This window comes from Phoenix dactylifera, chromosome 15 (assembly GCF_051530095.1).
Source record: "Phoenix dactylifera cultivar Ajwa chromosome 15, Ajwa_hap1_PhDact_Kaust_v1.1, whole genome shotgun sequence".
In the NCBI taxonomy this organism is placed as follows: Eukaryota; Viridiplantae; Streptophyta; class Magnoliopsida; order Arecales; family Arecaceae; genus Phoenix; species Phoenix dactylifera.
Genome location: NC_143204.1, coordinates 17,205,780 through 17,228,364, shown reverse-complemented (window position 1 = coordinate 17,228,364; position 22,585 = coordinate 17,205,780). Strand labels below are relative to the sequence as shown.

General features: G+C 37.8%; 2 protein-coding genes and 1 non-coding gene across 4 annotated transcripts; 2 read left to right on the top strand and 1 right to left on the bottom strand.

Annotated features, from left to right (window-relative positions):
- Positions 1 to 5,896: 5,896 nt before the first annotated feature.
- Positions 5,897 to 10,624, top strand: LOC103704234 (protein LIKE COV 3-like). Of its 2 annotated transcripts, XM_008787437.5 has the most exons (6): positions 5,899 to 6,112; positions 7,499 to 7,551; positions 8,321 to 8,430; positions 9,596 to 9,763; positions 9,864 to 10,088; positions 10,163 to 10,624. In XM_008787437.5, exons 1-6 carry the CDS (start codon positions 5,939 to 5,941, stop codon positions 10,231 to 10,233), a joined length of 801 nt encoding a protein of 266 aa, XP_008785659.1. In that variant the 5' UTR covers positions 5,899 to 5,938; the 3' UTR covers positions 10,234 to 10,624. The 2 variants fall into 2 exon arrangements, with proteins under 2 accessions (XP_088567720.1, XP_008785659.1); XM_088711594.1 differs by having other exon boundaries at positions 5,897 to 6,112; positions 9,864 to 10,624.
- A 747-nt stretch (positions 10,625 to 11,371) lies between these two features.
- On the top strand, positions 11,372 to 11,445 carry TRNAE-UUC (transfer RNA glutamic acid (anticodon UUC)). The gene has a single exon. It is a non-coding gene; the product is annotated as a tRNA-Glu (tRNA).
- Positions 11,446 to 15,212: 3,767 nt separating this feature from the next.
- LOC103704233 (proline-rich receptor-like protein kinase PERK15) lies at positions 15,213 to 18,930 on the bottom strand. Its single transcript, XM_088711426.1, has 8 exons — positions 18,263 to 18,930; positions 17,257 to 17,853; positions 16,996 to 17,082; positions 16,829 to 16,899; positions 16,638 to 16,714; positions 16,396 to 16,543; positions 16,161 to 16,322; positions 15,213 to 16,041 (listed from the first exon to the last, which is right to left on the bottom strand). Exons 1-8 carry the CDS (start codon positions 18,816 to 18,818, stop codon positions 15,772 to 15,774), a joined length of 1,968 nt encoding a protein of 655 aa, XP_088567552.1. The 5' UTR covers positions 18,819 to 18,930; the 3' UTR covers positions 15,213 to 15,771.
- Positions 18,931 to 22,585: the final 3,655 nt, after the last annotated feature.

The window sequence follows — 22,585 nt, the reverse complement described above, 5'->3', positions numbered from 1 at the left end:
AGCCCCACCCCCGCGTAGCAGCCCCGACCACTGGGCCCCCACCCCGCCAGGAGAATGTTCGATGCGGGTAGACCGAGTCGTGTGTTGGGCACTCCGACCTATTTTACTCATACCCTCCCCACCCGTGGGCCGGCTCAGTTTTATCCGACCCGACCCTCCGTGTGAGTACGTCACACCTGGCACCACCCAGGCTACCAGCCGACCAGTAGCGCTTCCAGACCCCGTGTCCAGGCGTGGGGCATCCGGTCCCCGAATTTAATCGACGCCCGCGCGTTTCGAACCTGGAACCACTTGGTTGGAAGCAAACGCCCCGTTCCAACTGGGCTACCACCTTGGTGGTCTTTACGGAGGTTATTCACTGAGTAGATCTTGGATACTTTTAAAGGATTAAGGAACCAAATAATATCTTCCAGCTAGCCATTTTGGATGAGGTCTTAGGTTGTTACAGTAACCCTACTAAATGAACATCTAGTTAAACATAAGAGCAGCACTTGTTGGCAAGTGGATCCTCTCGACTTTCCTGTCTTCCTCAACCAGCCGCCTCACGTTTCTTGCTTCACAGCATCCTAAATCCAAAATCAGTTGCCGACTCGATTAGAATCCTGCTTTTATCTGTGATTGGGATCCAAATTCAAATCATGCAGCTCCTCCCACAGAAATTGGACTCCATCTCAAATCTTCTTCTTAGATCCAACACAGAGTATACGGATTTCCTCTGGTCCCCCATCTCCATCTTTGAAGAAAAGAATCTGAAGGAAGGATGAATCAGAAAACATAAAGACCTGAAGCACGCATCAAAAGACCGAGTAGATCCTCCTCTTTATATCGGAATCTAGAGAGATCTTTCAATGCCTCTTTGTACTCTTTGCAACTCCCATCAACAAAGCAATATAGCTACATCAATATAACTACAGTGCCTGCACGTTGATCAACGTTCCATGGCGCAAGACGTCATCTTTGAAGCGTTCGCTCCCGGTCTTAATACTTGCAAATGGCTTTGAATTAGGGGTGGCAAAATATGACCCGACCCGCCAACCCGATCCATGTTCGACCCACCATAAACAGGTTTGGGTTTGGTCTAAACAGGTTCGGATTGTAAACAGGTCGATCCGTTTAACCTGTTTATTAATTGGGTCGGATACGGATTTTAGATGTCTGACCCGTTTAAACCGTTTAACCCGTTTAACTGTTGGCGGGTTAAACAGGTCTAAACAGGTTAACGGATCTAAACAGGTCTAAACAGGTCGGATTGGGCAGGTTAAACAGGTTGAGTTGGGTATGTTAAACAGGTTTAAACAGGTTAAACGGGTCAGGTTGGACAAACAGATAAAACAGGTCGGGTCGGGTTGGGTAAATAGGTTATCTGTTTATTAAACAGGTTAAACGGGTCGGGTCGGGTTACCTGTTTAATAAACAGGTCAGGTTCAGGTTGTAATTTCTGACCTGTTTAATAAACAGGTCGGTTCAGGTTTATGATTTTCTGACCCGACCTGCATGTAACCCGACCCGTTTATGATCCGACCCGACCCGATTGCCACCCCTACTTTGAATCTGACGAGGGACTTCACCAAGGTGCTCTGATATCATGTTGAAATCATCATTGTCCCAAAAGCTTAAACTAATAAGATGAAATAGATTTATTTATATATTTTATATTTTCTTACACTTTTTCAGACCGGATTATTATTTAATAGATAAGCTTAATATGTGAAATTTTTAATAATGAGATTAAAGAGTATGGAGACAGAATTCAAACTCAGGATCTCTGATACCATGTTGAAATCACCAATTGAGCTTAAGCTTTTATGACAAGTGGTGATTTCAATATGGTATCAAAGCAGAGATTCTGAGTTCGAACCCTGTCTCGGCACTCTTTAGCCCTATTATTAAAAATTTTACATATTGGGCTCATCCATTAAAAGAAAAGTCCGACCTATATATGAGAGGGAGGATAAAAAAATATAAAATATATAAATAAATCTATCTTATGAAGAGAGTGGTAAAAGACTTTTTTTTTTTTTTTTTTTTTTTTTTTTACTACTATCAGCTTAAAGAGATGGGACTAGAGGAAATCCGCGCACTCTGGATTAGATCTAAGAAGCGGGTTTGAGAAGGGTGGAGATCCGTGATTTGGATTTTGGATCCCAATCCCGATGATAGCGGGATTCTAAATAGAGTGTTTGGATTTAGGATGCTGTGAGGCAAGAAACACGAGGAGCCGGTCAAGAAAGATGGGAAAGTCGAGATAATCCACTTGCCAAATACTGTCGACATTTTTCAAAGGTCGGTCTGATGGCTCTTTCGAATAGGAAAAAAAAAGAAGTTAGGCATGAGGAGACCATAAACTGAACGCAAAATGTGGTTGGAAATGAAACACGGAAGCTAAATGGCAAAACCTCATAAAATGGAACTAAATTTTTAAAAAAAAAGTTATATTAGGATTGAGACTCCGTTTAGATCGAGATGGGTTTTTTTTTTCTTTTCAATCGATCTTATTTTTTTCATTTTAAAAGCATTGCGTTATCCCAAGCAGTTCCCTCTGAATGTTAGAATACTCACAGGAGATCACAAATATTGTTTAAATATTTGTTGGATATAAGTGGATCAAAATTGTGATTTTGCCTTGAATTGCACAAGTTTGCAATTCCAATCCCCCTTATTCTAAAGTTATATGATATATCACACCAGTACAATTAAAATATCTAGCATACCATATTAAATTATTATTCTTTTATTACTATATGTATCATAATTATTTTAATATGTATTAGAATATTATAAATTATAGCAAGATATATTATAATATAATATAGTATTATGTAACATATAATATAGTAAGATATTATTATATTATTATTATTTTTCCTTGATTCTTATCAAATTGTACATTGTATAGTATATATTATTGTTTTTATTATATTATATTATTATTTCTTACTTATTGGTTTATTGTATAATATAATATAGTATAATAAAATATACTATAATTTTATATTATCATGTTATTGTGGCACATGATATGGTGACAATACATATTATATATCATTTTAATAAAATGATCCTACTAGCCTTTTTTATACTGAGTTCAAATTATGGTATTGTTTTAGCCTCGTTAAACATGTTTGATTGAACGGGCTAAATTTATCTGCTTATCAATTGATTGTTTCAAGATAAACTAGGGATAAATGCTATATCCTTGATCCAAGTGCAATCCAAAAAAAAATTTTGTATATCACATCTAAGATTTTATCAATATAATACATAACACTTTTTTTGTTCCTATTTACAAATCCAATTTTATCAGATGTTTTTGAAGAGACTATTCCTATTTACAAATCAATTCAAATCAAATTACTTTTTATTTGCAAGAAGGCCCATCTATTAGCCTTCTATTGACTACAGCAACCAAGATTCTTAGTAGAGTTGAATAGATGACTATTCTATTCCTACATATTCTTAGAAACAGCCAAAGATTTGCTTTGACCAAGGTCATTCGTCCACTAAGTCAGAAATTATGAGTTTGTAAGGCAAAAATTCAGTTTTTTATTTTTTATTTTTTGCTGATTTTGCTAAGAAAGTGTACATTATAAACTCTCTGTTTCTTCTCTTTGCAAGGGCACGTATGAACCAAGAAGAGATTCTCCTACTATAGACATATTTTTTAATGATATATTCTTTTTATACTTTTTATGAAATTAAATGATTTCATTTACGGTGTTTCTTCATGTCTAAGCTTTTGGAAACTGTGGTTTCTTGAAGGGAACATGGCAATGGAGAGGATGAAATGGGGTCAATAGTAATGTCGAAGTAGAAGCATGGAAAAGAAAGGAAACCAATGGGAGAGAAAATTAATACCCAGACCTTTCTTTGACCATACTCTAACATACAGTCCTTTGACCATTAGCATTTAATTTTAGCCATGCACATATTTATACATGATTTGCATATATTTATACTTATATTAGTTCTTACATATCGCCATGCACCTAGTTATATTGTCCCTGAATACTTTTATATTTGTATGTATACAGTTATTTGTAACTGTATATATAATAGGGTATAAATGTGTACAACCACTGGGGATTGGGAATCTAAACTTTAAAATTTGGGATACGTGTTAAAGTCCCGATTAACATGGATTAAAAATTATAGCCTGATCAATGGAGGGATTGGCCATCAATTCCCTGCAAAGAATTCATTAGGTTGTTTTGGTCAAAAATATTTAATAGTACCCACTAACACCAATAATAATGGCTTACCTAAGTTGATTTGTAAATAAGAAAAAGGGGAAGTGTTATACTTTATATTGATAAATTTCTCGATGCAATATGCAAAAAAGCCTAACATCTAATAAAAATTTTTTTTGCATGCATATATTTCATTGTTTGGTATTACTTTTATCATCCATTCTTTTCATCAGACAATCTTACAAGAAAATTAAACTAAACTGAACAAATAAACCCTGGAACTCTTTTTTTTAAGTGTTTGTAATATCTTAAAAGTTTTGGCATCAAAAGTTTATTGCTTCCAACAAAATGAAAATAAAAGCAAGGAAATGGCATGCTGTGCAAAAGTTGTCTCCAACCTCAATATCCATGCATAGTATTTACTAAGTGGTAAACGAAGGTGTATAGTATTTTAATAAATAAAATCTATCTTGATATCCTTCTAAGAAATGCAAAAGTTTGCAATATCATCGCTACAACGTCTCTTCATGAATGATAAATGATGAATTTAGCTCGACCTTTTATCTCCCTAAAGATAATAAGACCCATCATTGGTTGTCATAATAATATTTGAGATTTTTCTTTTTTTTTCTTTTTATGAGAATTAGGACAGGAAAAACGCTGGTGGAAATCAAGATAAGGGTGGATCAAATACATATAACCGGTGTCTATTTCAACCAGTTAGCCCCATTCATTATACTATTCTTATTTACCAGTTAGCCCTATTCTTATTCCATAACAATGAATTTGAATATTAAGTTACAGAATGAGTCATTAAAGAAATTAAAAACTTCACAAATATAATGTTTCGCATTCCAAAAAAAATAGTCTTTGCAAGATTTGTAACTTTGTTGACCCTACATACTTTTTCCTTCTCGCCCATTCTTTTTTAGGCTTCATAATGCCAAAATTTATTAAAAATAATAATAATTTTAAAAAATAGTGCTATGTCCAAATATCTAAATATATCTCATCTTATATTATTTATAAAGCAAATTTTAGGCGTGACTATCGTCAACTATTAGACATTCAGTCATCTCATATGCAATCATATAAAATGGGATTATGGAAACGAAGCAATGCAAGTTGGAAAAATAAAATATGTTTTGTGACTAGGTCTCTCCTTGGAGTAGGATACTCTAATTTATATCCACTAAAATTTAAAAATAATAAGAAAATTCATAAAATTAACGTTTATGTTTATCAAGTAGAAGCTCAGTAAAGTTATTTGTAATTTCAAGAACTCAAATATTTGATCAGGCGAGAGAACAAAATATAAGGTTTCTTCAACTCCTAATTGATTTTTTATTAAAAAATCAAACTCGGAATAGGAAAGAAAAAACTTTGATGAAATACATTTTAAATAATTATCTCAGGTGCATTGCACGTGACAAAATGCTAGTTCCAAATAAACGTAATCATGGGATATGAGAACGGCCGCAGGCGACATGGGGATGCGAAATGGTTCATTGGTTCGATTGGCCGAATCGCCAACCCAAGCTATTTAGATCAGACCGGAATATTTTTTCCGGCTCGATGTCCGGTCTGGTTCGAGGACCGCTCGACTCGTTGGCCCAAGTAACGGAGCGGTGGAGAGCGGTAAGCCCAACGGAGAGCCCGACAACTCCGTTCCGTTACCCGCCCGTCCGTATAGTATCAGGCGATGGGCCCGCGGGAGAGGGAAGAGAGACCCCCGCGGCACCGCCCTCCCCATGGCCACCCCGAGAGACAGGGATCGAGATCGCGACCGCGACCGAGAACTCCTCATCCCCGTCGGCGAAACCCTAGAACTCGGCGATGGGGCCTCCCTTTCCGCCGCCTCCCCCGTCATTTCCACCCTTCCTCCCTCCTCCCTCCACCTCCACCACCCACCGACCGGCATCGAGGTTAGCTTGTGATCTCTTCTATTCTCTATTATATTTTTACTTTTTTTTTCCGATTCGCGATCCGGTTACTCGACGAAAAGTGGTTCCTTTTTGCCTGGGCTCTGTTCTCGTTTACATATCCGCTGTAGGAAAATAGTTTTTTTTTAAAAAAAAAAATTGTATTGAATTTGGACCTAATTAATCTTTTGATGATTTGATAGGAAAATCTCTTTTTTGTCTTTCTTTTTTTGTGTGGATTCTGTAATTGATCTAAAAGGAACCGGTTTCTGTTTTTATCGGCTAGTTAATTTTCTTTTGTTATGTTTAATTCTATATATTATGTTGCTGATTTTTAAAAATCTATTCTTTAAGTCTATCCATTCTGATAGTTTTTAAGATCTTTTTGATCAATCCTGGGCGGAATTGGAGATTGTCCAACAAAGTGTGTGTGAGGTAGAGTGAAACTCTGGAAGGCAACCGCAGGGGTTCAATTCCTTTTCTTGGAATTGGTAACGATGCATCTCTAGTGTAGTGATGAAAACCCTAAAAATGAAAAACTTGGTTTGATGGAAGATCTTGAACGACGCCTGTCATGATTGGTGGTGTTATCAGAAAGCTCAAAGCTTGCTGAAGATGGTAGATGAAGGATTTATGAAGACAGTTTTTGCTTCTCTATAAGACTGACCCCGTACCAATTCTAGGTTTATTCTGTTACTATTTTCTGATATGAAGCCCGAAGTAGATAACAAACCTTAAGTGGATCTCCACTCAATCCATAATGGCAATGGTTCTAATGAGCCTAGTAAAAGATCGGACTCAATTGATGTGGTGATGATGATAAATACTGTATCTCCATTAAGTATGAATTTATGATAATTTCATTGTTTTAATGACAGGTAACTAAAATTTATTGTCGAAAAATCGGTCTTTTGATGAATGAAATTCATGATATCGGCACATACATGTTAATATGCAGACAACAGTCGGGAGGAGTTTAAATCTTAAAAAATATCATCTTCATTGAACAAGCCTCGACTCAAGTTAGCAAGTTATCTGAACCAGTAAACATGTACTATAACCATCAGAAACAATCATTATGCCATCTATTTGAGTTGGCTTTATGAGTTAAGGCTCGATCTATTTATATGCAAAATTATGAAAAATATGCTCATTGCAAAATAAAATGTTTGACAACCACCAGTGAGGCTACTTTAGTTATTGGGATTGAAATAATGCATTCTTTGGTTTTGTTATTGGGATTGTTGACCTATGCATTCTTTGGTTTTGTTATTGGGATTGAAATCTTTTGATATTTAGTTACCTTCAGTCTAGACTAATAGGGTATCTTGAACATAGGTTTTCTATAATAATTGGGCTATTTTATTACCTTTTGTTTCAATTTTGTAGGCATTCTCCATGGTCATCCGCAGCTGGGCCTCAACAAAGTTCATGACAGGATGGTGAGTCCTTTGCTGGTCAACATTGCACCAGCCAATTCATAAAAGTGTAGTGGCAACTAATCACTTTGCATGCTTATCTATACTCACAAGCCATACTTTTTGGTTCAATGTGCTCTGCATCATGTTATATATTTTTATGTGGGAGTATCCTTTGCCTAAAAGTACTACAGGCTCTGAAACCTTTATTGGAACTGATATTCTACATATGCAAGACCATTCCTAAATCATGATATATAAGAGATGAAACCAAAATTAATGCATGCATGTGCTTAATGAAGAGAAGATCTTGGAGTTGACAATTGTCCAATGGCTATTCAATAGATCATAACCATAACCTGCTTAATCTTTACAGGGGCCCTCACCATATGTATTTCTCAAAGATCCCCATGAACCATCTTACTGCAACAATTGTAACAGCATTATTTTGTACTTCTGATGTCAATAAACCAGTGTGGTGTATACTTACACTTTTTCTTTGGGGATGGAAAGGGTGGGGGAACCATTACCTTAGTTCAGCAAGATAATGAAGAAATTAAAAAGGACATTCTTCATGAAATAAGATGCAACAGATGTAAAGGAGGAATAACGGATTGGGAAATTTGGACAAGATGGTTTCTTCTTTTTTACTGAAACAAATAAATTGTTTCTACTTGCTTGCACTCTCCAAATGCAATTCTCTATATCTTCAGTTTTTGGCCTAATATGTAGGAGAATATGTATATTAGAATAAGACATGCTCTATCATGACACATTTCTTGTTGTCTTGCAGTGTAATATTGTTTCCCATAGCCATAACATTTTACACTACTTGGTGGTTTATTCGTTTTGTGGATGGATTCTTTTCACCTATTTATACTCATCTTGGGATCGATGTTTTTGGTAAGCATATTCTCATGTCAACTTCTTCATAGAAGCTGTAAGGTGCTGACTAGATATCATGAAGCCTACGTTTGTTTCCCTTCCATAATTTATTGTGTCCAAACTGCTTATCTCTGTGAAATTCTAAATCTTGTAGGAACTTTATTTCATCTAATTTGCCTTAAATAGAAATATTGAATTATTTCACCGTTAGGCACCCCGGTTGGTTTCCAATCAAATTTAACTTTAAATGAAAGTAGATCCAGTGTAATAGAAGGTCCGAAAGATACTCTCAGGGCATTGGAATTGTTTCTTCGTAGCTTAAGCCTGGAAATTTTCCTTTTGTTTTAATCTAGATGGAAAAAGGGGCTAAGTCTCATGAAATCATATCAATTGATAAATTCAGTTTAGGCCATTTAGCTCATAGGAAACACTAAGAAGCTCCTTCTTGGACAAGGCTTGAGTGTGGATAGCCTACATATATTGTCTATACAGAATTCAGATTAGCTGTATTGAATCTATTGATTGCCTGGCATTGCCATCCCATCTGTTGATGCGTGGAGCCACCCTCCCTGCATTCAGAGATTGATGAGCAATACATAGGGAGAAGGGTGTATGTACTATGGGGCAAGTGGTGGAGAGCTGGAGCCCACACAGATATCCCTATGAAGGCTATCTGAACTGGAATTTTTCCCTTATTAGAAATCAATTAGTAATTTAGTGTCCAATTGGAATATCGTTGGAGAGTAGATGCTCGACTTTATTGCAATTCTCGTTCCTTCATTGTAACCGGTATATGAAAAACGATCATCACCAATGCTGCATATCTTTTTTCTTTTCCCCGATAAATATGGTGATGATGCCACCATCTGGGCTCGAACCAAGAACCTCTCCTCAAGTGTAATGAGGATATGGGTGTCAATCAAAGGACCAGAGTCCTGTTGGAATAACTGGTTCTGCTTATAAAACCTGAAGAAAAAAGCAGTCATTGTTCTAGTTAGCTCATTAATGTACTCAGTTCAATGTAAACTAGCAGATGAGTTAATTAACATGATTTTTACAGGACTGCAAAAGGCTGTCTTGGAGGATGGCTTACTAGAACAAAATTTGTCTGAAATATCATATTAATACTATAGATATTTTTGTATATTTAAGCAAATCCCAACTGATCTGCTTCAGTTTAAAGGCCTAGGATTCATCACTTCAATTACGTTCATCTTTCTGGTGGGTATGTTCATGTCATCATGGTTGGGAACTTCTCTTCTTAGCCTTGGTGAATGGTTTATCAAGAAAATGCCACTAGTCCGCCTTATCTACTCTGCCTCAAAGCAAATAAGTGCAGCAATATCACCAGGTAACAAAATGGTGTTATACTTTCCTGAGTTCAAAAGGCAACATAATGAGCCAAGCTCATTTATTTCCTAAATTTCAACTAAAATTGCAGCCTTGTGCAGATCAGAGTTCTCGAGCCTTCAAAGAAGTAGTCATCATAAGGCATCCACGTGTTGGCGAATATGCCATCGGCTTCATTACATCTACTGTGGCTCTTAATAGGAGCACAGGAGATGAGGAGCTCTCCTGTGTTTATGTTCCTACCAACCACCTTTACCTCGGGGACATCTTTCTCATCAGCTCTAGGGAACTAATCAGGCCAAATTTATCTGTTCGAGAAGGGATTGGTAAGGGTCACAACAGAAGTCATGCATCCCTTTTCAGCCAAATAGGTAACTTGCTATTCTTTTTTCTGTTGCAGAAATTATTATTTCCGGTGGCATGTCAATTCCTAAGATCTTGTCTGCCGTGGAGGTGAAGACAACACTTTGAGATTATGTGATTGCTTTGAAAAGCCCAAAACCAGCCACTGCACAAGATTAAAGCTTTTGTGAGCAATTGAATTTTATACTTTGGCTGTCGGTAACTGCAAACCGCATACTCATCTGTGCCATAACCTGGCCTATTGTATTCGCCAAGCTGAATTTGGCCACAGCTCTCCAGAATACATGGTAGTCCGCATATCAGTATCTAACTTTACATGCTCACACAAAGTGGAAAATTTGTAAGCATATCTTTTCTAATTCAATAATGATTTACTAGCATCTCTCAATGATGTTATGTTGGAAAATGACCTCCAAAGTACATTATGTAAGGCAGCTTCACCAGCTGAGTGAAGGTTCTGAAATGAATTATATAACGTGCTTATCGTGTATGTGAGCAATAGAAGGAGTTCACCTTCTTTTCAAGATTCTTCATTCTTTCTTCTTTTTTTTTTTTTTTTGGAGGAGGGGGTGTAACGGCTACTCATCCTACCCTGGTATAGATGCAGCCAGCACAGTCAAGAGCTACAAAATGGTATAATTGTAGAGGACTGGTCTCCTAATGCATCCAGAAGGCTTCTCCGGAATGCTGCGTTGCATAGAAGGCGACCAAGTTGGCTGCCCTGGCTTTCTATACACGTGTACCGCCTAAAACTTCCTGCAATCTTGCACCATCCATTGAATGTCGTCAATAAGAGGGCGTCCGTCCGTCTTACTCCTCTCCTCCCGTATCCAACTAATCACCATGACCGAATCTCCCTCAATGATGATGCGGTCCGCCCTCCAGCCTCCTCCTGGCATAGAAAATGTCTTCTTATGCGGCTCTGAGCTCTGTCCCAAAGGCCGTCAAGCCATAAGTGCATCGTCCATCCGCAGCTATGATTTGTGAGTCATGACCTCTAATCATAAAACTTACTTCTTTATTCTTCAATGCTGTGTCCATGAACAGATTCTAAATCCCTTCATGAAGAGCGAGACATCCTATTTTGTATCAGTGTGACATGCTTTTCTGCTGCAGAAGTGGTTGAGTCCTCGTTGAGAGGGAACGTGGCTTAAATTTGCGCCTTTAAATGACATGCTTTTCTAAATTCGCGGGCTCTTTGATGTTAAATTATATAAAGGATTTGTTTAGTTACAACTTTCATACTTCCATTGTCGTCTAGTCCGGTTAGGATACCTGGCTTTCACCCAGGCGACCCGGGTTCAAATCCCGGCAATGGAAAATTTAGTTTTGCTTTTTTAAAAGAATAAAAATCATGAATATGGCAATCCGAGGGGACTAGTATTATGAGTCTATTCCTTGAAACATTTACTCCAAAAATTTCATTAAGAAAACTAACTTGCCTAATTTTGCAATCATCATTATGCCATTTTAAAGATTTCAACAATTTATTTAATCAATATAAACTATGACCTAGCTCTCGATTTCAGCAAATGATAACGCTGCAGCTTCAATTCAATTGACCACACAACATGGGTGAAAAAAACAATGCACCTTCTAGAGGTGGTCATCCATTGAGGAGTTCATGCTCTTTCTGGAGAAGTCAGCATTTGGATCTAGGTTGGAGGAGAGGGGGACTCATGTTGCCTACCTAGCTTACCACTTGTGGTTGGGCAGGAGCATCCGAGTTTTTGAGAGCAGCAGCTCGCCTCCAGGGTGGCAGCGGCCAGAGCACTACTACACGCAGTGGAGTTCATTAGTCTGGGGCTCCATTTCTGCTCTTGTAGCACCCAGTTATGTGTTCATATCTTGGGTGCCCCCACCCCCGACTTTCTGAAGATGAATTTTGATGGCAGTGTGGCAAACGACGGGAGATAGGGAGGTGCAGGCTTCGTCATCAGAGATTATGAGTCCAAACTAGTGGCGGCGGGGGGTCAGCAGATTTTCGATGCTTCAGTGGTGTGTACCTAGCTCAGAGCTGCCTGGAATAGCATTTCTTTTGCCCGACGGACATTGGGTGCGGTCCGGCTCATTCTAGAGGGCGACTTGGCCACGGTAATTGATTGGATCCAGGGTCGGGATCGTGCAGGTAAGGGTAGACCGCTACTTCTCGATAGTCGCAGACTATTGCAGGAGTGTGATGCCTACCAGACCACACACCTATAGAGAAGCGAATGGAGCAGCCGATTAGGTTGCATCCTATGCGGCCCACCACTCTGACGGATTTGTATGATAGAGCATGACAGAGTACCGACTTCTTTATCTGCTTTGTTGTTTTCTAATTTTGTTGGCCGCATCTATACCCGCAGGGTGTGAACCGCCATTGTACCAAAAAAAAAACCAACCTAATATAGTTTTCTATACCATCATGAGAGTCTTTAAATGATTATAGACTCCCATATATCTTTCTAGCCACTTAGCATAACATATTCCTAAATTTCAGATCACAAAAATTATTCAACTTTGACTCAAATACATCATGAATAACGTGATTAACTCAAACCCAACAAGTAACTCACAAATACTAGAGGACACCATACATGGCTTTGCATGCATATAACCGGCCATGCATTAGTGTCTTTACTATAAAATTTAATAAGGAATTCAATTTAGATAATGATTCGAAACGGATATTCCCAATAGAAAAATATCCTACTTCTTTTATTTTGTACGAAAGGCTTATTCACCCGGCTTATATGAAAAGTTAAAAAATCATCATATAATAATTGAGAAATTGCAATATAAAAAATATATAAAAAAAAGAATAGGGAGATTTGTGATGATTTTAAAACCTGCCGAGTGAAAATAGGGAACATAGTAACTAGACTAAATGGCACATTCCTCCCCCTTTAGAAATAACCCATGTACTCAAGGGTAAACTTTGGGAACTGCATATTGATCTTGCTTAGTTCCTCCCGTGTTGCTTCTATTGGCAACAAGCCTTGCCGGTGGATAACAATGTCATCTTTCCCTACGGTCCAAAATAACCTTCAAGCTCTCCTCCAATCACTTTTCGAAGTTGTGCTTGAACTGAGACCTTTTCTTCCACCATTTTCAATGCAAAGAAGATGGTGATGAGTAGAACAGTGAGTTCCCAATCTGCGAAGATGACATTGAAGGCAGCTACAATGCTGATGCCTAGCATAAGCATGGGCTGGAGTAGATATGAAAGGTCATAATCAGTAATTGTCAAGTCCAAGTGTTGGGTGTCACAGCCTCAAATTGCAGTATACTGTAGATCCTACGGCCCCTATGATCATACTTTTTTTTTTTTTATAGTAAGCCAGACAAATCAGACCAAACAAGTATAAATATATCTGTGGGAGTCAGCAAATAAGAAGATGACCATAACTTCGAAGTAAGGGAAATGGTATATGGTTAGTTCTTTATTTTTTGGAATAATCTTACAACATCAGCGCTACACATTGAAAGACGTTGATCTATCCTTTAGAAAAAGGCTGACTCACATCAGAATACAGAGCTTATATAGTTGCACATTGAAAATACAGTGATCTTTCAAATCACTTATGAGATTGTTCGACTTGTTGAATAGTTTAACATATCTACTTACAAATCATTATTTTTTATTAAAAAATTATTATTTTTTTTATTATAAATTTTTTTATAAATAATTTCTGTAAACTTTTTTTTTTTAATAAAGGCCGGATGACTTTGCCGTCGTGTTCGTAAAAAAAAAACAATACCAACATAGGGAAGAGCCATTTACAGAGCAGAGACACTCATCATTGGTGACGGTTGTTGAGGTCGTTGGGTCAAAACCAATGGTCAAAGTGAGCATGGGAAGAAAGATACCACCTCCAGCGATGCCTCCGAAAGCAGGCCTTCTGAACCTAATGATTAAGCCCACCACGACCCTCCACCCAAACTTCAGCTCCTGCCAGTATTCCCTTCTTGTTTCAGTTTCAGTCTTCATCACCACAAGAAGACTCAGTAGAAACAAAAAGAGACATCAAATAGCTCGAGAAACAAAAGAGAAGGAGAAGAATGTATATAAGGAGAGTGAGAGAGAGTCTCGTACTGGCCAAACATGAGTGTGAGAACTGAGAAGAGTTTCTGGTGTTGAAGAGAGTATGGAAGAGGTTGGCGAGGAGATGCTTCTTGTCCTCTGTGGTTCTTCTCTATGATGCTGCTGTTATCACTAAAACTGCGACCACTTCCTACTTGAATTGGAGAGGATCCAAGGCTCCATTCTGCTAAAATCACCATGTTCCAGGACAGGCGGAGCACCAAAGCCAGCCCCTACGCTCTCTCCCGTCTTCCACCCATTGCTTTCCTCTTCCTCAGACATCAAACCAACCGAACTATCGAGATTAAAAGAAAGGTTACAAGCCACACTCTCTTTCCCCTCTTCTTAGATGAAAGAAAGATTAAGCTCGTGGAAGACTAATTAAAGCCTTCCACAAGCTTCTTTCAATCCATTTGATAGGAGAGAGCTAATGGTACGAGGTCAGACTTTGGCTGCCAAAGAGATGGCATACGAAGTCTCTTTACAATTGGGGGTCATACTTTACATGCTCTTCTATGGGATCCGAAACAATATTAAGAAGGTGAGAAGTTCCTACCCCCACTAGCATGCATGCATTTCAGGTTTCACTAGAATGCGTTTATACAAAACTTATATATATAAGATAGTTCCTTTTTTTTAATCTGTTAAGATAATTCGGTTTTATCAAACAATCATTTGGTTATTTTTTATGAGATCTGCTTTATATGGAACTAAAGGTGATTATTTTATGTCTTAGTAAAACTTACTTAAACTTATCAACCAGACCCTAAAATTTTCAGGCATAGTTACGAGGCACCCTAAGAATTTGACTATGCTCTAACCAGCCCATTGATATTCCAGTAGAAGAGTACCTTAATTGTGAGATCCACTGAAGTAAAACCAATGTTAATCAAGTGACTAGTAGCATGTTGGCCTGCAAGCAGTAAAATATCAAATTTCTTCAAACTAGTCAATAGAAAGTACCGAAAATCTCCTCAACGAATAATCAATGTGAGACTAAACACATGCCTGCACGGATCCTCACATACTCTTTCCATTCAAGCCCTGACATTCTTGTCAGGCTAAGAGTTCAAATATATTCAAATCTAATTACAAGCACCATAATCGGCCCATGGTCAGCCTCCATGAACCCGTACTTCAATGTCTCCTAGTCCACATAGGCTATAAGCCAAATTCGCTCTAATACCACTTGTAACAATCCAGGACCTCACCCAAAAAGGCTAGCCAGAAGATATTTTTTGGGGTTTCTTGATTCTGTATAAGTATCCAAGATTTTAAAAAAAACATAGAAAAAAAGTGAGGCGAAAGAATTCTAGAAAATCCCCAGCCTTTTCCTCACTTCAAACAATAATGGTCCAAGCTGCCAGTAAATAATAGAAGCCAAGTCCAATAATTACAATATTGATAAGAACAGGCACTGATAGACATTAACCAAATCATCTCTCCCACCAACAAAAGAAGGCTACAACACATTCAATTCAACAAGCTCCTTAGTTTCATGATTGAGTATATCTTAATTCTATCGTGATCATATTTTTCCTTTCCTTTTCTTTTCTTTCTTTTTTTAATTTCCAGGGAGATCAACGAGCTCTGTGCCTCTGATTTCCAAAAGCATTCAACTCCCCAGAGCTGCTCAAGTCAGAGGCATTGAGCCCATAGTCATTGGTCTGTCCAGTGTACTCATTGCTGAACTCCTCGCCTCCAAGCACAACCCTCCTGAACTGCCTCATGTTTGCGCTATACGAACCTGACTCATAATCTGAGCTTGAGTTGAAGTATGAACTCTGCCCGGGCTTCACCCCCTCATTCAAGTCTTCAAGCGATGTGTCACCCTCCAATGCCCTCACAATCTGTTTCAGAACAATCATTTCTCACATTCGAACCTTCGAATGATAGGACTTGTCAAATCATTAGGAATTAGATGCGCCATCCTTCCTTTGGGGAGGAAGATGATGCAAAGGCTCCATACCTGACTCATCTTGGGGCGCCTCCTCGCGGAATGGCGAACACAAGCAGCAGCACATGCTATCATGCGTTGCATCTCTATTGCATTGTAATCGTTCTCCAGACGCGGATCTACCAACTCATCAAAATTTTCATTGGACAATGCACGGCTTAAAACAGGCCTTGCCTGCTCCGAACAAGCAAGTTAGATGGAGTTTCATTAGTTAATGAGAAAAGAAAGAATTGAGTAGCACACTAACCCAATCAACCAAGCTATCTTCCATGAATGCATGGGTATCGTCAACAGGACGTCGTCCAGTTATCAGCTCCAAAAGCATCACACCAAACGAGAAGACGTCGGATTTCTCCGTCAGCTTACCACTTGATGCATACTCTGGAGCCAAATACCTACATTTGAGGGAGAAGATTGTGTCAATAAGAGGGAATCCATCTGGATTTGCTATTAATCTTTGATTAATTACTCTAGGATGATCTTCCTCACCCAAAAGTTCCCATGACACGCGTCGAAACATGAGTGTCATTGTCAGAATTTAACTTGGCCAGTCCAAAATCCGCAACCTGGATAAGTAACCATACAGCTGGTCAGGTCCTTTATAATGATAAGAGAACTAAAAGACCATCGCACAAGGTGTTTGTCATATAATAAGAAAAACCATGTCTAGGCCACCTTACCATGGCTTCAAATTTATTATCCAAGAGAATGTTAGCAGCTTTAATGTCACGATGGAAAATGCGAGGGTGGCCTTTATGCAGATACATAAGAAAAAGAACAGTTAAATATGGTAATTCAACTAAGTTAAATTAAGTGTCTAGGAAGAGAATATGAACATGGAACTCACAGTCTTCGTGCAAGTAGGCAAGGCCTTTTGCTGATCCTAATGCAATTTTAATTCTTGTTGGAAAATCCATTACCGGAAGATCTTTTCCTGGAAAAGATAGTTGCAAACTATTAATTTGAATCCTGCAGCGGATTATATGCAGTTGGAGTGCAGAAATACTCATTCTCTTCAGACTAACTATTCTACCGAGATAGAATGAATCACATACACCACAGATTTTAATTTAACTGAAATAACTACGTAAAGAGAGAGAGAGCTAACCATGAAGATGGTATTCAAGAGTTTTGTTGGGAACAAACTCATAGACGAGCATCCGTTGCGACCCAGCAATGCAATATCCAACAAGGGACACAAGGTGGCGATGGTGAACTCTGCTGATGATTTCAACCTCAGCTTGGAACTCTCTCTCTCCCTGTCCACTCCCCGACTTGAGCTGCTTCACGGCGACCTCCTTTCCATTAGGGAGTATGCCCTTGTACACGTAGCCGAACCCGCCTTGCCCTACGAGATTGCCCTGAGAGAACCCGTTTGTTACAGCCGCCAGCTCCTCGTAGGTGAAGGTGCTCTTGTTGAACCCCAAGGCAATGCTGGGTGAAGGGGGAGGCAACGGAGGACCATGGGGGCCTGAGTAACCCGAGCTCATGTCACCGCTGCTCATCATTGCCGGAGGTGGCGACTGCTGCCACCCGCCTCCACCTGGGGCAGCCACTCCTGGAGGTGGTGGAATCTTGCCCATGGGGTCCATCCCTTGGTGTTGCCATTTTGGGAGTGATCCATTGTTATAGTAGCCATCACCTAAAGAGATTACCATATTCACCACCATAAATAAGGTTGAAAAATGCATCAAAGCATACTGACAGGTTTTAGATAGTAAAAGCATGGAAATTCACAAGCCATTCATCATTGCCTGCCAGAAAATTTGCCAATGATCAGTCCATCAGAACTATTAATAGTTCAGGAAATTAATTTCAGGTTACAAATATCACTCTCTCATCTTTAACACAAGCAGAGAACTGGTTTTCGCAAGAATAGTGATGCTTGCATCTTAACAGTAGCTCACCCAGCTACATTGAAATCAACTATCTTCAACAAGAATTAATAAATAAACCGCGGTGGCATGTCATGTATCATTAGCGTCGCGGCATCAGAAAGGCGATTCCATAGACTAATGGCAAATGAATTCAGTATATATTATGTATAAATTTGTTGCATTCTGTGATAGTTGAAATAGAATTATGAACTTGTGAAATCCTTTGAACAAAATTACCTTTGGGCACTGAAGGATCATAATAGTGCATGTTATTGCGAGGCTTCTTCCTCTTAAAGCAGCAGCATATCGCAACGGCCAGCAAAGCAATGACGAATAGAGTTATACCCACAGCAGTCCCCACAACAAGGGGTAAATTAGTTGCCTCGCCTTGGCCGCCACCTTGGCCGGCGCTGCTGCTGCTGTTCTTGTCATTCTTCGAAGGCAGCTTCGAGTCTACCTTGGGTGTCGGCGAAGGTGATGTCTTCCCAGAAGTACTCTTTGGAGGGGGCCCAGGCACTGCACCCGACTGAGTTGGTGGTGGCGGTGGCACAGTAGAATCAGATGGTGGAGCAGGCGGAGAGGGAGATTTGTTTGATTGAGGTGGAGAATTCTTTGGAGGTGGAGCAGTTGGGGTGGCGGGTGGAGGTGCCGAGGAGGGTGGTGGTGATGGGGGCGGTGGCGGCGAAGACTTTGGGGGTGGCGCCGCCTGAGGTGCTGGGGATGAAGAATTGGAAAGAGGGGGAGACTCGGCCATGTTTCTACGAAGATGGAGTACCAGCTCAGGAGACTCCATCCTCCCCCTGGCTGCTTGCCGTTGCTCACCTACGCCACTAAGAACCCGTACAAAAAAATTTGCAAAAGCAACGACAAAATTCAAAACAGATGCAAATAATAGTCAAGAAACAATGATTACTCAAAAAAAACAAAAAAAAGAAACAATGAAGGAAGAAACTTGAGAGGGAGGTTTGTTTTTACACTCATATCATGAAGGGGAAATAAGCAGACTGCACTTCAAAGAGCATGCATAGGTGAGAACAATGTGTAACAAAAAACTATGCTATTATATATATATATATATATATATATATATATATATAGAGAGAGAGAGAGAGAGAGAGAGAGAGAGAGAGAGAGAGAGAGAGAGAGAGAGATTTTGCAGAAATTCAGAATCTTTTTCAAAGGAAGGATAATCAAAATTCAAAAACAGATTTTCTTTTAAGATTCAAGAATTCTTTTTTTTATTTTCAAAAAAGAAATCTAGCTTTCTACATGCTTACATTGATTTTTGCTTAGAAAAAAACAATGAATTTTGATAACAAGGGAGGTTGGTCAATGCATTGGTGAGAAAAAAGCGCAAACAAAAGAATATGCTATTCTATGTTTGAAAAAAAAAGAAAGTTTTTGCAAAAATGCCTAATATTATTTTAAGATATCTAAAACTATTTTTACAAAAAAAAATCTGCATGATTACAATTGATCTGTGATATGAAAACTCGATGATTATAACAAATTGGGAGGTGAGTTCATGCACCGATTGGAGCAATATGCAAAAAAAAAAAAAAAAAAAAAAAGAGAGAAAGCAAAACACTATATTTTAAAAAACAAAAAAGGTGTTTGCAAAGGGCCAAATATTCATCAAAGATTCTAGAATTCTTCTTCTTCAAAAAAAAAAAAAAAAACTTTAGAATTGTGCATGACTCCATTGATTTTGTGCTGCAAAAATTGAATGATTTTTTTATAACAGGAAGGGAGGTGAACTCATGCATTTGGTGAGACAATGTGCACCAAAAACTATGCTATTCTCTCTCTCTCTCTCTCTCTCTCTCTCTCTCTCTCTCTCTCTCTCTCTCTCTATATATATATATATATATATATATATATATATATATATATATATATATATATAAAAGAGAACATCTCTGCAAAAAAAATCAAACGTTCTTTTAAGATTATAAAATTCTTTTTTCAGGAAATAAAAAATCTGTGATCCACCATATTTGCATTGAATTCTTCTTCAAAAACCAAATAAAATTTCATAACAAAAAGGGAGGAGGGTTTAAGATCAAGAGCACCTTTTTTCTGTTTTCCTCCTTAGAAGATGAAAAGGGCTCTCAGAGAAGGACGCTGGGGAGAGGTGTTACACTATGACTCGGCTCCATCCTTCTCCAACCACCACCTCCATTCTCCTGGGATTTTATTTGGGACTCGCTATTTTTGTTCACTTTTTTTGCCATCCACTTGTGCTTGTTCTACAGTTGGAAGGTCAATAAAATTTTTCAGCAAAAAAAAAGGTCAAGAAAATAGAAAAAAAAAAAGAAGAAGAAAAAGAAAAGATTTGTGAGGAAAAAAAAGAAATGAAAAGCCCAGAAGGCCCACAACAAGTTTCTTCCACCAACTCTGGTTGCCGGCTTTTCCTATTCTTAACCGGTCGTTAACCCACGCCCGCGCGACCGTGCGATACACGGTGTCTGGGACACGTGTCGTGGTTGCGACCACAAGAGGGCGCGGACCATCCGGACTCCGGAGAAGCCGCGATCCTGGCAAAATTGTAATACCACAGGAGGAGCCGAGTTTACACGGGAAAACGGGGAGGAGACTGGATTTGGTGTTGGGCTCATAACAACTCCTATCGGGAATGCAAACACCACAGCCAAAGACAAATACTTCCTTCTTTTTTTTTTCTTTTTTGTATAAACACCCTTCTCAAAATTAAATTTACGTGAATATCCTTTTAAAATTTATATTTATTTCTGTACTTTTATAAAATATTGTTTTTGCATAAATGCCTCTGATATAACGGTTCTTCTAACACTGTCAATAAAAATCATATTTATTTTAATTAAAAATAAAATAAAATTTTGAAATTACATTTTAGTCTTCTATCGTGTTCGCCTTATAAAATTTTTTTTTTTTGCACATCTACCTATTAAGAATAAAAAGGGCAAAATAACAAAACAAGTATTTTACGAGGGTATACATGCAAATATCAATTTTGGAAGGGTACTCATATAAAATTCGATATTTAGGAGGATATTCTTGCATTTTTTTTTTTAAAGCAAGCAAAGTTATCCAATTTAACTTTCAGATTTTAACTAACAAATTTCTCCCCTACTCCCAAATTTATCAATTTTAAACTTCCATTAACAAATTTGCCTCCTACTTCCTCTCAAGCCTCCTGGAAGCAAGATTTAAAATAATAGTGCCTTAATAATTATGTAATGATTTTAGAGACCTCATTTTATCCATAATAAGATTTTATATAACAGCAGTTACAATCACTCAAAAAAAAAAAAAAACAGGTGTTATATGACATGTTCATTAGATTAAGATTGTGTCTTTTAAACTCAAATTCTACTCATGTAACACCAATATTTTTCCATTGTTCTCCTTTCTAAAAGCTAATGGTTAATGCTTTACTCCTTTTCAACAACATCTGCATCTTTCCCTCAAAACAGCAACTGCTGCATCTTTATTGTGGAAACTTCTTTAACTTAATCGTATACTGGCTATCATTTAATGATTTCTTGAATTTTATAATGTTGGTAGTTAACAATATGTACTTGCTTTACAGAATTTTGCAAGTAGCTATGCATAAGCTTGTAGAAGTTTGCAGCAAGGATACCTGCTCACGTATTAGCTGTTGAAGCTCTCCATATTTGGTCTATGAGTGCGCTTTTGCTCTTTTAGAAAGAATAGGATAAAAATTAAAACCAAGCAAAGCAGAGACTAATTTTTGCTAGAGAGAATTTTTCAAACATGTTTGCAGTTACCAGAAATAAAGTTTTCTCAATGAATATTGCATCATTTAATTATACACTAAGGAAAGCCAAATTTTCGCTACCTTGAACAAATTTTTTATAATACTGTAGATTACAATGCATCATTTGACATGGTCTAACTTTCAATGATTCAACTGGGAAAACAATAGGAATTGAATTGAATATCTCTACCATTATTACACAAATTCCTGTTAGCCTTATAAGCCAACCACCATCTTATTATAACTTTACTCCACTTTCAGAAAAATACAATCCTTACATTCATTCTGTAGTAAATAACCATATAATCGTTTAACTAAAAAATAACATATAATTGAATATAAAGTTGATGTGGGCCTGAATCCTACCAATTCAACATCGACAACACACATTCTAAATTGAGAATTCAAACCATTGATCATGATCTATATCATAGAAACTATCAAGAAACAAAAAAAAAAGTCAAAAATATTTTGAAAAGCCTCCTACCATAAATCATACGGGCATGAACATTAATGAATGTAATAGCATTAGTGTATCAAATTATTTTGTAAAATATAAATTAAACAACCACACCATTAACCATAATCAACACCTCATAAAATATGTACCTACTAAAATTCCATAAATTTGAATATCTCCTAACCATATATGCAAAACATCATATCAAGCCATTCAAACTATGCATTTTTGGACCACCCGATACTAAAATTTGATTTTTGTTTTCCAAGTGCTTTTTGTGATGGGAATCATAATCAATAGAATGGATTCTCTACTATTGATTTTAGATTAATTGGATTAC